Source organism: Mesocricetus auratus, unplaced genomic scaffold (genome assembly GCF_017639785.1).
Source record: "Mesocricetus auratus isolate SY011 unplaced genomic scaffold, BCM_Maur_2.0 Super-Scaffold_100029, whole genome shotgun sequence".
Lineage (NCBI taxonomy): Eukaryota > Metazoa > Chordata > Mammalia > Rodentia > Cricetidae > Mesocricetus > Mesocricetus auratus.
This window is the reverse complement of record NW_024429210.1, coordinates 930,525-946,529: the sequence shown is the minus strand read 5'-3', so window position 1 is coordinate 946,529 and position 16,005 is coordinate 930,525. Positions and strand designations below refer to the sequence as shown.

Here is a 16,005-nt window from a genome sequence, read left to right as displayed (position 1 = left end):
TATTTACTCTTGGGACTGAATGTGTTTCCTCCTTTTTCCCCCCTCAAAAAACATCTGACAAAAGTTGGGGTGCCCACAGGTACATAATACCCTGTTCCAAGGCAGAAATGCAGGAAGACACGGGAAGGGAACTCTGCGACTACAGACATCTGCAGGTGAGTGCTGGCCACTAAGTTGTTTATTGCGTACTGTAAGGCAAAATTACCTTTGTCTGCTCGCTGTCAGGGTCTTCAAGCCAAGCATAGGGATCACAGATTTTATGTCCATGATAATCCTGTACCTGCAAAAGACAAAATGAGGTCGAGTAATCAGTGCCCAAGCCCAGTTAAAAAAACATATGTATTCTATACGTGATAGAGAAATGGAAAGGGCCAGAAAACAATACTGACTCAGTGGCAATATGTCTGCCCAGTGTACCACATGAACACAAATGCCATCACCACTTAAGACACTTGAAACGAAACCGCTGCATGTTGTCAGAGCCTGACATGGGGGAAGCCTCTGGAACTCCTAAGATGCCTCTGACACAAAAAGTGCAAAGCCTGGCCCCAAGGTCCAGGGAAGGGGGCTGGAGGACACCCAGGCTTGCTCCTCACCACTTTCCATGACATCATGCCTGAAGACGCAATCCAAAAGTAAAACGTATTACGCAATCTCTCCACCTAAAACCTGCAATCGGTTTCTCCAGTCTGGTCCGTGGGTGACCCTAATACTCTGGGTAAGGTTTCTTGCACTGGGCTGTGGGATGGTCACCTCTTATCACGATGAATGTGTAACTTGTCTCCTGGTTTTATGCCATGATACCAGAAGGCTAGGGCTATTCCCCAAGGAAGACAAACTCTCCCCAAAAGGGCACCTGACTGTTCTTTCTAGTGTTTCTCCATGCTCAGGCCTCCTGCCTGTACCCTGGCTGTCTGCACTTCTCCCTATCCAGAGCCACCAGAGAGAGAACTAAGAGAACTGGAAGGTGTACAGGTGGGCAGCGGGAGAAAGGTCTAGAAGGAGTTTTGCTATACAACCGACAGACCAGAGCAAGAGACCTAAAAACAGACTAAACCCGCTTCTCAAGAGTCTTCATAAAAACACTTTCCCCTTTATCACTCTCAGTTTCGGCTGATGGCCACTCAAAGAAAGCATTTTAAGATCTTCTCTTCTGTCTACAGATCTTTCGCATTTGACACCTTGAGTGGTTATAACAGGTTTACAGTAAAAACCTTCTCTCTGTTGTCAATACAGAAACCATAGTTTGAAAGTCTTCTGAGGAGCTCTGGCAGGCACAGGACTGAGCAACATGCCTACAGCCAGACACACCAGACACAGGGTTGCAACCAAACCAGTCAGTCAGCCTGGAGGACAGAACACTTTGAAAATGTCCTTGGGAAGACCCCAAATTTACTTTGCGTAAGAAAGTAGAAAAGTTAACTAAAGTAATCACGGCAGTTTCAAACCTAGGAGAAAGAGCTGCTGTGGTATTTATTGAACATCGCTGTTGACTTTGCTATATAAAAGGGGTGGGTTTACTATGTAAAAAGTTGTTGACATTTTTAGCTAACAGATTGCAAAACACAATTCAGAGAGGTTAGTAACAGCAAAGGTCAAATGGTTTACCAAGTACAGACAGGAGACTGTGAGCTCACAATACTCCATTGACTTCTTCCACATTAATCTAACCAACCCTTGCTGTGAAGTGAAGAAACTGAGGCCAGAAACAACTAAAGCAATCAGGGCATGAGAGCTAACAAGTGGGGTGCAGACTTCCTGTGGCTGACCCCCACGTCTGTGGATCTAACAGTCTACTATGCACTCAGCTAGTAATCCTGACCCGGTGTACCCAAGCAAGTACATGGCTGGGCTTCAACCCAGAGCGTCACATGCCAGACCGCCTCCCAAACGGTCCTTCACATGAAGTAAACAGCTGTGCCTTCCGATGTCAGTTATCACAAAGACATCAGCCAAGACAAGGAATGATTCTCTAGGACCCTCCCATTGTCAACCCCCAGGAGCCACAGTCCACAATGTCCTCTTCATTGCTGCCCCCCCCCTTTATAAGACCATGCCCTACAGACTGGCCCCACAGCCACACTCCTTGAATAGAAGTCTCTCACATCTAATTCATCATGATTTCTGTATGGAAGCCATCCCTCACGTACGTCCCCAAGGGGCTGGGAGCACAGATAAGTCACTGCACTGCTGAATGCTGTTCCTCGATGCAGGCACTGGGCCTGCTCTCTTCCCAGCTGCCTCCAAGCCTCACTTTCCAAGGGTGTGCTCATGAGGGTCTTCCTGCTATCCCACAGGTAAAAGCAATTTCATAGCTATTCACACTTGCACAACTATACCTTTATTTTAGTCTCAGATTCAAGAATGCCCTTTCTCCCTTAGCCAGTCAACTCCCAGGCCCAATTAGAAAATTATTTCCTTCTCCTGACAGAGATATTAGTCCCATCCTTTTCTGTGTTCTCCTCTCACCGGACACCCTCTGTGAGGGTTTGAGTGGCCTGTAGGAGTCCTAAATTTCCTGACCTGTTACACAAACAACAATGACATAGAAGAATCAATGGTGTTATATGAGTAGGGTCATGCTTTCAAATTTCTGCTCATGAAGACACAAGTTCACACATGGGCTTCATGCTCCAACTCCACATTTACAAGGAATTGATAAGCATGGCTGAAAGATGTTCAAGTGAGAGACAGAACCACAGAAATTTCCAGAGTACGTATGTACTGGGAACAAAACCCACCTCCAAAATCTATAATCAGGCAAACGCATGAAGTCAAGCTTAGGAGTTGGTCCTACAGGAAAATACCACCATGTAGGTTAGCAGGCCACCACATGAAAGTCAAGGCTGCACCTGGCTACCACTCCTTCACCAAGGCCATAGGCTTAGGAGTATCAAGTGGTCTTTGGTGAGGAACTAGAGTGGACTAAACTCTAGACACCCTCTTTACAGTGTGTATAAACCTTTAGAAAACTTCATAAAAGCCCTATTGACCCTTTCGGGAACTCTTAAACTTAGATAAACTACAAGATTGGTACAGATTGGTATAGGGAAACACTAAGCAAGAACCATCACTACCCTCAACCACCCCAAGGTTCAAAAGAACAAGGAAAACCCTAAAACTGTATTTATCAAAACCACAAAATGGTAGTGATTATATATACATATATATACATATAATGCCCATTACTGATTATATATATGTTAACCTGGAATCAAAAAGACTCTCAAAATTTGGAGTCAAGACAGTTCCCCATCTTCCCATGAGACCCACTGCAGAGCTAGGCCATCTGAATGGCAAATATTCTATGAGCAAGTGAAGTCCCATGTCAGCCCTAATGGTCCATGTAGGAGAAAGGAGGCCTGTAACAGCTAAGAGATTGGCCCAGATAGAGAGGATCACCAGCAGAACAGGACAGCACTCAGGTTTTCTGACTAACCAGTCCTGTTCCTCATCCCAGCAGGATCACTTCATGCCTGTATGCAACAGAAGCAATCCTCCTGGAGGAAGAGGGTTTGTGAATGGTTAGGGCAAATTCAATGGGCAAGCAGCAGAACGGGCCGAGAAACATGGTTACCGGACGGTCACTGGTGAGAAACACTGCAGCAGATACTTGACGTTCATTTGAAAACAAGATGGTCTCTCACATTCAAGCCTTTACCTCAGTGAGCTTCAGAGTATACTTTCTGGCATAAACCAGATCAAAGTAAACAGAAAAAAGAAAAGACAACTGTATTATACAAAAATATTTTGACTATGACTTTAAGTAACCAAAGTGGCCTATGAGTGCAGGACTCAGGGCCATAATGTTTGGATTTAATCTACCTCTTCAATGCCAAACTAAATTACACACACACACACACACACACACACACACACACACACACGTTTGCCCAGAATTCTTAATTTCACTGCGTCTGAAGTTCACCTGCAGTTTAGGTAAACAGTTACTCCCACTGGGCAAAACTTACTTTGCAAAAGGCCTCTCCTGACTTGACTTCCTTCCCTAAGCAAACTTGGATCGCCTCAACACACTTTGGCCCTGCTCCTTCCCCACCCGATTCTTGTCTCATTTACACCCCAGCAACCAACGCCCAGCACCCGGCTCCGGGCAGGGCTGCCTTAAAGCAGAATGAATGAGCTTCAACTCTAAGGACTTGCAAATTCCAAGTTCTCAAAGTTTGCTTTTGTTTTAAAATCTTACATCATTTCCCACGCGCGCGCGCGCACACACACACACACACACACACACACACACACACACACACAAACACACACCAGCATACACTTTCTCCCACCACCATATTCAAGCCAGAAGGCTTCTCCACTTGGAGACACGGGGGTACATTCTGTGACCCCACCAGCAGCAGGCACCCATGTCTGCCGGGCGTTTGCCCTGGGGGCCGGGCGGCACTGACCACAGGCTCGCTCGGGCACGTGGGCCTCGGCCGCTCGCCCGTCCCGCGCTGGGAGGAGCCCCGCGACCCCGGCCGGCTCCACAAACAAAGGCCGGGGAGCCGCGCGGGGCGCAGGGGCGCGGGGCTGCGGGAGCCGAGCTGCGGGCCCGGCGGCGCGGCGCGAGCGGGGTACTCACGGAGGTCTCGTCCCGGTACACGTCGGGGTACTGGAAGGACAGCATGGCCGGGCGCGGGCTGCGGGGGCTGTAGGCGAGGCTGGGCGCGGACTGCGGCGGAGGACGGCAGGCGGGCGAGCGGGCGAGCAGCTGGCGACCGGCGCGCACGGGCGGACTCACGGCGGGGCTGTGCGCCAAGCAGGAAGACGCTGTCGGCGAGGCCCGGAGCCCCTCCCCGGCGGGCGGGCCCAAGCGGCGGCAAGAGGGAGTGGAGTCGCCGCGCGGGCGCCAGAGCGGGCGCACAGCTCCCTCTGCAGGAGCGCCGGCCGCGCCCGCGCCGCCCGGGCGCACGGAGGAGCACGCCGACGCCACCGCGCCACGCCGCTCGGCGACCGGCCTCCCGCAGCCCCGCGGCCCCCGCCTTCCCTCCCTCCGCGCCGGGAAGGCAAACTTTACCTCTGACCCCACCCTCGCCTGCTTTCCCTCGCCTGCCACTCGGCACGTGGAGGAAGATATGCTTCACGGTGACCGTGAAGGAAGCACACCTCCCTCCACCCCGACCCTTGATGGACCCCGGGAGCCCGGCCTCCCGGTTGTGGAGGTTCTTGGAGGTGTTGCCAGGACAATGGATGTGCCCATATCGGAGATCTACTGACAAGGAGCACGGTGGGAGGATTGCTGGTTATCTAGAGTCCTATGCTTACCCGGCCAGGCTCCTCCCTTCTGCTCCGGGTTTCATATTTTGAGCAACACTGTTCCTGTGTTAGAATGAGACAAGATACCTGACCAACCCATGAAGATTTAATATTTGCACGTCTTTACCCCTGGGCTAACGTGAGTTTGTGTTCTGGTCTCAATGCGCGGACCACCCAGAAGAGGCCTTTAACACCAGTCCTTATAGTATTGCATGTGCCTAATGTGTTCCTGCCTTCATACTAGACCAATGGAGGAAAGAGCCATCAGAAAAAGCCTGTGTTGTGGGAGAACTTCCACTGGTGGTTTCCGACAATGAAGGCTCACTCTGCAGGCTAGCTACCCCTGAACCAAGTCTGCCATCTCTGGGTGCGTCTTAAAGATTATCCCAAGGACACTCGACCCAGAAAACCCCCAGATAACAGTTGATACCTTATTAAACTTTGAGGTGAAAACTGTTCCTGCCCCAGTTTTGCAGTTGAGATAAACTGGGGCTTTCTTTTGCTCCAAGTTTCACAAACAGTGGGGTGTAAGAGAGAGAAGCAGGATTCAGTCTCTGATGCTAACATCCATTTCCAACTGTGATGCCTTCCCTCCCAGAAGGCAAATAGAGATGCAGTCTGTAGTTTACAAGGGCACCCCTTAGCAGGAGAAACTTGAGGTTGACAGCTTATAGTAGATGCCCGTGAACTGCAGTAGCAGCCCCATTTTTTAGTCACTGTTGCTGTGATAATAACATTGACCAAAATCAACGCAGGGAGGAAATAGTTTATTTTTGCTTAGAGGTTATAACCTGACTGGCTTGACTACCTACATTTGTCAGATAGCCCAAGCCTGCCTGCTCGAGGATGGTACTCCCCACAGAGGGCTAGGCCCTCCTACATGGAATAGCAATCAAGAAAATGCCCGCAGCCGTGCCTAGCCGCCAATCTGATAGGAACAACCCTTCCGCTGTTCCTTCTTCTCAGGTGTATCAAGCTGATGACTACGATTAGCCAAGGAAGAATGCAGCCTTGTGTCATTCACTTTCTTTCCTTTTGGACAATCAAATGCCCAGCTCCTCCAGCCTTGAAAATGAAAATATGCATCCCCTGATTGCACACCCCTATGGTTTCCAAGTGCTAGACTGTTGCCCCTTTTAGTCCTGCAGCAGAGTCTGTTAACTGGTGCAGAAAAGGAATGTCCGAGCTTTAAATACTGAGCCACCCAAGGTTTACATTCTTCAGTTGGTCCTAAAGTCCACCTTGCCCATCAACAACAAGGTATTTGAAACATTCTAGAAATGGAGGTGTTCTCTCCAGAATGAACACCAGAACACCTCTGTTACCATGGGAGTGGGTGGAGACAAGGGAGAACCTCTGGGGAAGCCTTCGGTACCATCTTTATAGCACTTCTTCAGAGGCTGTCCCTAAGATGCAGGCTAGGGGTGTGTGTGTGTGTGTGTGTGTGTGTGTGTGTGTGTGTGTGTGTGTGTGTGTGTGTGTGTGTGTGTGTGTGTCTTTGCTGCTCAATGTCTCCCCACTGTGCATATCCAAGTGCTCCTCCTGCCAATACGCTGTAGTCTTGTGAAAGAGGAAGTGGGGGAGAGGGTACCAGAACCCAGCCCACCACTTTACCACACCCCAACAGGCCCAGGCTGTGTTCACCTGGAACAGGAAGTATCTGTTCTCTGGAAGAGAAAAGATTTTTTTTCTGATTTTCACAGGAGTGCTGTCCTTAAGAATGATGCTGTAGATAATGTTTAGACCATCTACCCTTTAATTTGACCTTAGTTTCTAGGCAGGAAGTTAACCTGGTTACTGTTGTGCAGTCGTTTTGGGCTACCTTCCTGTGAAGGAATGTGTAAGGTATTTCCCAGTGTGGCTATTATTGAGAATTTGCGTTTTTGTGTATCTAACTCTGCAAGTTATTGGGAGTGTGAAGAAGTTCTAGAAAGAGTGAGGTCCCTTAGGCCGAACTACTAACAGCTCTCTCATTTTCTCCTAGTCAGTATTTTCATATACAGATCTGAAAAATTGTGGATTCAGTGGTTTCATAAAATTAATAACAATATTTCTAAGTGAGATCTACCCAGTGTGTGAACTTGCAGAATGCAGAATCCTCACAACTGACTGTAAATTAGTGAAATTTCCCTGAGGAATGCTGCCAATGTGCTGTGGACAGATGCGGTGACCATCCATCCAATAAAAGTTTTCTGTTTTCAAACAGGAAGTATAGGTGGGGCTACCAGACAAGGAGAATTCCAGGAAGAGGAACCCAGAGGTGAGTCATGAGAGAGACGCCAGGTAGCTGCCGAAAAAGCAAGAAGCTTGGGCATCACTGGTAAGCCAAGACCACATGGATACACACAGATTAATAGATATTGGTTAATAATTCATAGAGAGCTAGCCAATAAGAAGCATGAGCCATTGGCCAAACAGTTTATAATTAATATTAGCCTCTGTGTGTTTATTAGGAACTAAAAACTGTGGGACCAGGCAGGGCAGAAGCCTCCATCTACAGGTCTGCACCTCATTCTGCCCCTGCTCAATTAAACACTGATGGAGAGCAAAGGGCTGAATTCAATCCAGATAACAATATGGCCAGAGGAAGCAGATCGCGGAATTTTATGGCATTTCTAATGAAGTCCCAAAGATAGAAGTGTTTGTGATTGGAAGAGAAGATTGTGTTCCTTGTAGTTATTAGAGAGAATTCAGGTGTGGTTCCACATGCAAAATGAACTTGGTTTATTTATAGAGAACAATGACTATCTATGCGTCTGCTGTTTTAAGTTAAGAACTGAGAACTTTCAACAATAGAAAACAATCAGTTCCAAATGACTGACTACTGAGAGCTATAGGAGAACGGGGAAGAACAGCAGAAGAAAGAAAATGAGATAAGGAAGCTGTAAGAAGCTATCACTGGTTTCCTAACTCTGGGAAAAGTTAACAAACACACACACACACTCAAAGCTAGGCACACTTTGCTAGTTGGCTCCCCTGTATGCACTCATGCAAACAATAATTAAATCAGAATCGTCTGTCACAAAGAGCCATCCTTGAAAGAAGTGCTTCCAGGAAGACCTAACGTAGAGGTCTTCTGTGATTAAGTCAACCATGATGTAACTCAACCAACTATCAAGAGAGGGATCTCTGCTGGTTTGGCATTGGTTATCATTCAGCAGTGTTTTCGCACTTCTGACCTCTGTATTGCAAGGAGCTGCAAGTCTGGAAATTATCTTTCCTGAGTCCCCTTGTTAGCTTGTTTCTTGCCAGGTTCTATCAAAGGAAGAACGTAGATTAGCGGGGGAGGATAGAAAGACACTTCTTTCTTTCAGCTTAGGCTGCTGAGGGCAGGGACCTGCAGATGAGGGTTCTCTGCTGCAGCAGCTATCCAGGAGGGCAGTAAGCTGGGGGTGGCAATGTCCCAGAAGCACCTGCAGCTAACTGAGCAATTTCAAAGGGATGGAAGGTTGCCAGACTCTTGTAGAATCTCACACTTGTGGGAGTGTGGACTTTGACTTTCCTACATAGTAGCAGCAGTAATAAATGTATTCTAATCAATTCTGTTTGAAATATCTATATTGTCCCCCCTTGAAACCCTTTACCATGAATATAAGAAATAAAAAGTGACAGAAAGCATATTTAGGCTGTCTAAGAATTTGATATATTTGAAAAATAAAACACAGAACATGAATGACTACATATTACATGTTTCAAGACAGAAAAAAAATCGCATACACAGTAAGTTGCAAGGAATGTAAATAAAAAGACTAGCAGATTTGGAAACAACAATGTAAGTTTTAGAAATGGAAAATAAATTGGTGACATAAGAAGTCGTGCATTAAATATGGAACTAGAAGTTAAGAGAAGAATTAGTAAACTGGACGCAAACTCTATGAATGAACGTACACACAGGCAGGCAAGGGGTGGGAAGACAGGGGAGTCACGACAACATTTGCATATTTAAAAGATGGCCTTTCAGGAGAAGTGAAAAGCAGGGCAGATACTGAGAAAAGTACTTGCTACACAAAACGGTTCCTCTTCAGCTGAAATGCAGATAAACAACACAAAAGGAAAAATAGACAAAAGATACCAACAGATAATTTATAGTAAAGAAAACACAGTCAACAAACACTCAGAGATGAACAGTTACATTAAGAACTGGAAAAACTAGATTTGATGGTGTATGCCCTTAATTCAAGCACTTAGGAGGCAGAGGCAGGCCTGTCTCTGTGAATGGGAGGCCAGCCTGGTCTACATGTTGAGTTCAAGCCCAACCCGGGGCTGTACAGGGAACTGAGCCTGGGGAGAAAAGAAGAAACAGGAGAGAACTTACACAGTACTGATGGGAACATGAATTGCTATATCCACATGAGATAACACTGTCATATCTCAAAATGTAAAGCAAATGCTAAGTGGAACCATCATTAGGACAAGTACACCATCATCACGAAAGCTTTAAATTTCTCAGTAGTTTTGTTTGTTTGGAGTTCTTTTTTGTTTGTTTTTTTGTGTGTTTTTTTTTTTTGAGGCAGGCTTTCTCTGTGTAGCCCTGGCTATCCTGGAACTCACTCTGTAGACCAGGCTAGCATTGAACTCGGATCTCCATCTGCCTCTGCCTCTTGAGTGCTGGTATTAAATTAAACACAAATTTGAATAGGAATGGCCCCCATAGACTCATGTGTGAATGCTTGGCCCACACAGTGTGGCACTATTAGGAGATCTTGTGTTACTGTCTCATATGTGCTCAATCTAAATGAAGTGGGGAACACAGTCTTCTGCTGCTGCCTGTGGATGAAGATGTAGAACTCTCAGCTCCTTCTCCAGCATCATGTCTGCCTGCATGCTACCATGCTTCTCACCATGACAACAATGGACTAAACCTCTGAAACTCTAAGCCAGCCCTAATTAAATGTTTTCCTTTATTAGAGTCATGGTGTCCCTTCACAGAAATAGAAACCCTAAGACAGAAATAAACAGAGAAGTTGATAAAATAAATAAACACATAGATAGATGTACACATGTGTGCTTGCACACACACACACACACACACACACACACACACACACACACACACCAGACTAAGGGGCTAGAGAGAAAGCTCAAAAGTTAAGAACACTGGTCTGTCACTCCAGTTCCCAGGGATCTGCCCCTTCAGGCACATGTGTGGTTAATACACATGTATACAGGCAAAACACCCATACATATTATATAAAATTATTAAAAAGAAATATTCAAGGTTTAGACGAAATGTTTGATGCCCTCTGAAACTATAAGCCACTCTCCAATTAGATCTTTTCCTTTATAAGAGTTTCCGTAGTCATGGTGTCTCTTCACTCTAGCAAGCAGCTGGTGTTCACTGCTACAGTGCTACAACACTTCACAACAATCCAAGTGAAGAGCTAAGGATGTAAATGAAGACAAAGACAGTGGCTCATTCTTGCAAGGAGAATGGTGTTTATTTTAACAAGAGTGGAGCCTTATATACCAATGGCAGGCATGGTGGAAAACCACCAAGGTCAGAAGCCTATGTTCCCAGAGTCCTCCAGCAAAGGGTGGGCCAAAAACAGTCATTAGCATTTAGACAATAAGGATGGACAGAAACAGGAACTTGCACGCAGGCCTTACTGGGAGGAGGGGATGAAAAGTGTTTTCTAGGAGCTCCTAGTCACAAGCAGGTCAACAGACCCCCACGGCGGGATGGTGCAACACTTCACAGCAATAGAAACCCTAACTGAGAAACTTACTGACTAACATTTGTGGTGTTAGAAGGTACTTAGCAAACTATTGGAGGAGAATATTAATCATCCGTATTACCCAGCTACAAATTCTGCAACCTACATCACTGATATGCCTGTAAGATATACTGGTGCAATAATAGTACAAATATTATGGGAGTAGGCAACCACTTTCTGATTGGATTTGAGGCCCACTTCATGAGATGGAACCCATACCTTATTCTGCTAAAGTGGCCAATAACCTGAGCATGGGCCCTAGAGGAAAACTGTCTTCTATTATTCTGCAAATATATATATTGTAATATATATATATATAACAATAAAGTGACTCCTGGTGACATATTGCTATATCCATAAATAAGAACATTGCTCAACCTCATCAGAGAAGTTTCTTCTTGTAACAGATGGAATTAACACAGATCCACATCTGGACAATGTGCACACAGTGAGAGACTTTAGAGCACTCAGCCCTAAATGGGATGGCTTTATCAAATCTCTATAGCACGAAAAATAAAAGACCAGAGCCTGATGTTGGCGTTCAAGCTGAAGATCAGAAAAGCAAAGCAGTCAGTCACTAGCTCTCACCTTTACCTCAGACTAAAAGGTGATCCTGGCTCCACCAAACCTCAGATTGCAATCCCAGACTGCTATGCTCTCTTGGACATGGCTGGAGAATCCTGAGACTGACTACTGAAAAGCCTGCTTCTATCTTTTATGTCTCTCTAGTGCTGGAATTAAAGTCATGAGCTCTGTTACTCTTTTGGACTGATTCAATCTAGTGTACCCCTGGGTGGTCTTGAACTCAGAGAGATCCATCTGCCTTTGTCTCCTGAGTCCTGGGATTAAAGGTGTGTGCCACCACTGCCTGATATAAATAGCTTAAGGCTGCCTTTGCTTTCTGAATACACAGGCAAGTTTTAATAAATCATAAATAATATATCACCACAAATCCCTCCCCTTAAGTCTCAGGGATCTCCCTGGAAGATGAGGCAGAAAGATGGTAAGCCCGAGGGGTAGTGAATGACTCCAAAGAATAGCATCATCCAGACATAGCAGGACTGATACATATAGAACATGCAGAGTCTGTGACAGCAGGCACAAGACCTGCACAGGTTCAAACCAGACAAAAATCCCAGAATGTGAAAACAAACTCCTACCCCAAATCCAGAAACTATTTGAAACTGATGCTTGCAAAAAATATTTAAAAACAAAAGTGAAAATCAATTTTCCTCATTCTGAGTAGGCCTCAGCCCCAGGAGTAGTTGACCAACACACAATGGACTCCATGACTTTTTGTGTGCTTTTGTTATGTTTTGGCATTTTTTGCCATTTTGTTTTATTTTTGTTTGCTTTAGTTTGTTTTGATTTTAATTTTTCATCTTATTTTGAGAAAGAGAACATGAGAAAGAGAGAAAAGCATAAAGTTGATGGGTAGGGAGGTGAGTAGGATCTGTGAGCGTTAGGGGTAAGGAAAAAATATGATCCAGCTATATTGCACAAAAATTTTTAAGTAAAAAATAATTTAAGAAATTTAGAAATTTTTCAATAAAAATTTTAAGGTAAATATGAATAATACAGAGTAATATGAGAATATTATAACTAACTTAGGCAAATAGATTTTTAAAAATATATGACATGAGCAAAAATTTGTAGAACACTACATTTTGAAAAGTGGCACCCAAAGAAAAACTGCATTGGCCTATATCATTCAATTAATTAATAATAAAGGATTTTTTCCACCAGAAAATTCCATAAAATGATATCCCCCAGTCTATCAAACAACCTATGGTCAAGTTATATAGTCTGGAGTATAGTAAAGACAGAGGAAACCCAAAGTACTGTATTAAGTTCTGATTACCACAGAGTAAAACCTGATGATGCTGTAAGAGAGAAACTGAGGCACTGGGGCAGAAGGATCACCCAGAGTTTTTGGCCTTCCTGAACTATATAGCAAGACCCCTGCTCGCCCTCTCTCTCTCTCTCTCTCTCTCTCTCTCTCTCTCTCTCTCTCTCTCTCTCTCTCACACACACACACACACACACACACGGAAAGAAAATTATGGATATCCACAAGAAGAACAATTAAATTAAATGCTATGTTATACCAGATTAAGACACAAACTGCCAGGCGTTGGTGGTGCACACCTTTAATCCCAGCACTCGGGAGGCAGAAGCAGGCGGATCTCTGTGAGTTCGAGGCCAGCCTGGTCTACAGAGAGAGTTCCAGGACAGCCTCCAAAGACACACAGAGAAACCCTGTCTCGAAAAACCAAAAAAAAAAAAAAAAAAAAAAAGACAAAAACTAAAACTTATTAAAGGCTTAAACACAAAATCTGAAATGGTAAAAGATAAAAAGAAAAGACAAGAAAGGTCCCCGAGCTATTGGTTTAGGCAATGACTATTTTGGTGTGATCCACACAGCATAACAACAAAAGAAGAAGAGGAACAAATGCCATCATAGGCAGACACATCTGCACAGAGAAATGTACAAGTTGCACATTTAATGAATGGTTAATATTCAAAGTGCATAAGGGATTCAAACAACTCTATCTTATGAAAACAAATAACCTGATTTAAAATGAATAATCCGGAGGGAGAGACAGTGGAAGCCAGGCTGCAGGCCTTTGCAACGGCTTCCAGAAACTATCCAACCACTGGAGCTGGATCCTCACCCTCATCCTCAATTGCGTCTAGAAGAGTTATCACCAGAACTCCAGCACTACCAACACCTGGAGGCTTGACCCCGGAGCTGTGGCTTTGCCTGCCGCAAAAGGAGCAACCATCTGAGTCTTGGGTCCATCAACACCTGGAGACGTGATCACTGGAGGCTATCTGCCTGCATCTGAAGGAGCATTCAATAGAACTACAATCCCCAACGACACCAATTGGAGCAAGAGGGGCCCCCAGAAACACAGGCTCCACCTGTACTGATTGGAGGAAGAGGTAGGCAGACAACAAAGTAAGAATACATTCACCATTCACCAACACAAAGAATGATATGGCACCACCAGAAGCCAGCGGTGCCACAACAAGCAGCAAGACCTGAACATCCCAATGCAGACAGAGCAGAAGAAAACAACATTAAAAATAACTTTATGAAGATGATTAAGGCCCTTAAAGAGGAAATGAAGAATTCCCTTAAAGAAATGAAGGAACAGACAAACAAAAAATTGGAAGAGATCAACAAATCTCTTACAGAAAACCAAGAAAAAGCAATCCAACAGGTGAAGGAAATTGTTCAAGACTTGAAAACTGAAATTGAGGCAATAAAGAGAACATAAACCGAGGGAACTCTGGAAATAGAAAGACTGGGTAAATGATCAGGAACTACAGATGCAAGCATAAATAGCAGAATACAAGAAAGGGAAGATGGAATGTCAGGCCTTGAAGACACGATAGAGGAAATTGATTCATTGGTCAGAGGAAATTTTAAAGCCAACAAATTCTTAACACAAAATATCCGGGAAATCTGGGACACCATGAATAGACTGGGCATGGGAATAACAGGAATAGAAGAAGTCCAGATCAAAGGCACAGAAAATATATTCAACAAAATCATAGAAGAAAACTTTCCCAACCTAAAGAAAGACATACCTATGAAAGTACAAGAAGCTTACAGAACACTAACTAGACTAGACCAAAAAAAAAAAAGTTCCCCCACCATATAATAATCAAAACACTAAACATCAGAATAAAGAATGACTATTAAGAGCTGCAAAGGTAAAAGGCCAAGTAACATATAAAGGCAGACCTATCAGAATTACACCCAACTTCTCAATGGAAACCATGGAAGCCAGAAGGTCCTGGTCAGGTGTTATGCAGACACCATAGTGCCATCCCAGACTACTATATCCAGCAAAACTTTCAATCACTATAGATGGAGAAAACAAGATATTCCATTACAGGACCAGCCTTACAGAAAGTACTAGAAGGAAAACTCCAACCCAAGGAAGTTAGCTTCATCCACAAAAAACACATACAATAGATAATCCCACACCAGCAAATCCCTAAGAAAAGAAACACACACACACAAAATCACCATCAACAACAAAAATGAAAGTAACAGGAATTAGTAATCACCGATTATTATTATCCCTTAATAAAAATGAACTCAATTTGCCTATAAAAGGCACAGGCTAACTGACTGGATGCAAAAACACAATCCATCTTCTTCTGCATACAAGAAACACATCCCAACTACCTTATCTCAGAATAAAACATTGGAAAAAGATTTTCCAATCAAATGGACCTACGAAACAAACTGGTGTAGCTATCCTAATATCTAACAAAATAGGCTTCAAGCTACAATTAGTTAAGAGATGAAGAAGGTCATTTCATATTCATCACAGGAAAACATCCATCAGAATGGTGTCTCAATTCTGAACATCTATGACCCAATTACTAGGACAGCCTCATTTGTAAAAGAAACATTACTAAAGCTTAAATCACACATCAAGCTCCACATACTAATAGAGGGAGACTTCAGCACCCCACTCTTACCACTGGACAGGTCTGCCAGACAGAACTTAGCAGAGAAATAAAAGAATTAACAGATGTTATGATTCAAATGAGCCTAACAGACATCTGTAGAACATTCCACCCAAACACAAGAGAATATTCCTTCTTCTCAGCACCCCATGGAACCTTCTCTAAAACCGACAACATACTCGGCAACAAAAGAAGCCTCAACAGATATCAAAAAAATTGGAAAAAAAACCTAAATCTTTATTGGAACATCATTGTTAAAGTCAGAATTCAACAACACTAATTGTAGAAAGCCCATAAACTCATGGAAATTGAACAACTGAAATCACCACTGGTTCAAGAAAGAAATAAGAAATTAAAGACTTCCTAAAGTTCAATTAAAATTACAGCATAACATACCCAAACTTATGGGACACAATGAAAGCAGTGATAAGAGGAAAGTTCGTAGCACTAAGTGCCTGCATAAAGAAGCTAGAGAAATCCCACCCTAGTGCATTAACAGAACAACTGAAGGTTCTAGAACAAAAAGAAGCAA

The 16,005-nt window shown here is 44.2% G+C and overlaps 1 protein-coding gene and 1 long non-coding RNA gene across 2 annotated transcripts in view; one reads left to right on the top strand and one right to left on the bottom strand.

The window, feature by feature from the left end:
- The window catches only part of LOC101830423 (prolyl endopeptidase), a 100,681-nt gene extending 95,932 nt beyond the window's left edge, over positions 1-4,749 (bottom strand). The window contains exons 1-2 of the mRNA XM_040733175.1: positions 4,595-4,749; positions 206-280 (exon numbers count right to left, since the gene is read on the bottom strand). Coding sequence (XP_040589109.1) covers positions 206-280; positions 4,595-4,639 — 120 coding nt within the window. The 5' untranslated portion in view covers positions 4,640-4,749. The remainder of the gene's footprint in view (positions 1-205; positions 281-4,594) is intronic.
- Positions 4,750-4,919: 170 nt separating this feature from the next.
- LOC121134643 overlaps positions 4,920-16,005 on the top strand; it is a 33,014-nt gene continuing 21,928 nt past the window's right edge. Inside the window, exons 1-2 of the long non-coding RNA XR_005871742.1 lie at positions 4,920-5,407; positions 7,475-7,588. This is a non-coding gene — a long non-coding RNA (uncharacterized LOC121134643). The remainder of the gene's footprint in view (positions 5,408-7,474; positions 7,589-16,005) is intronic.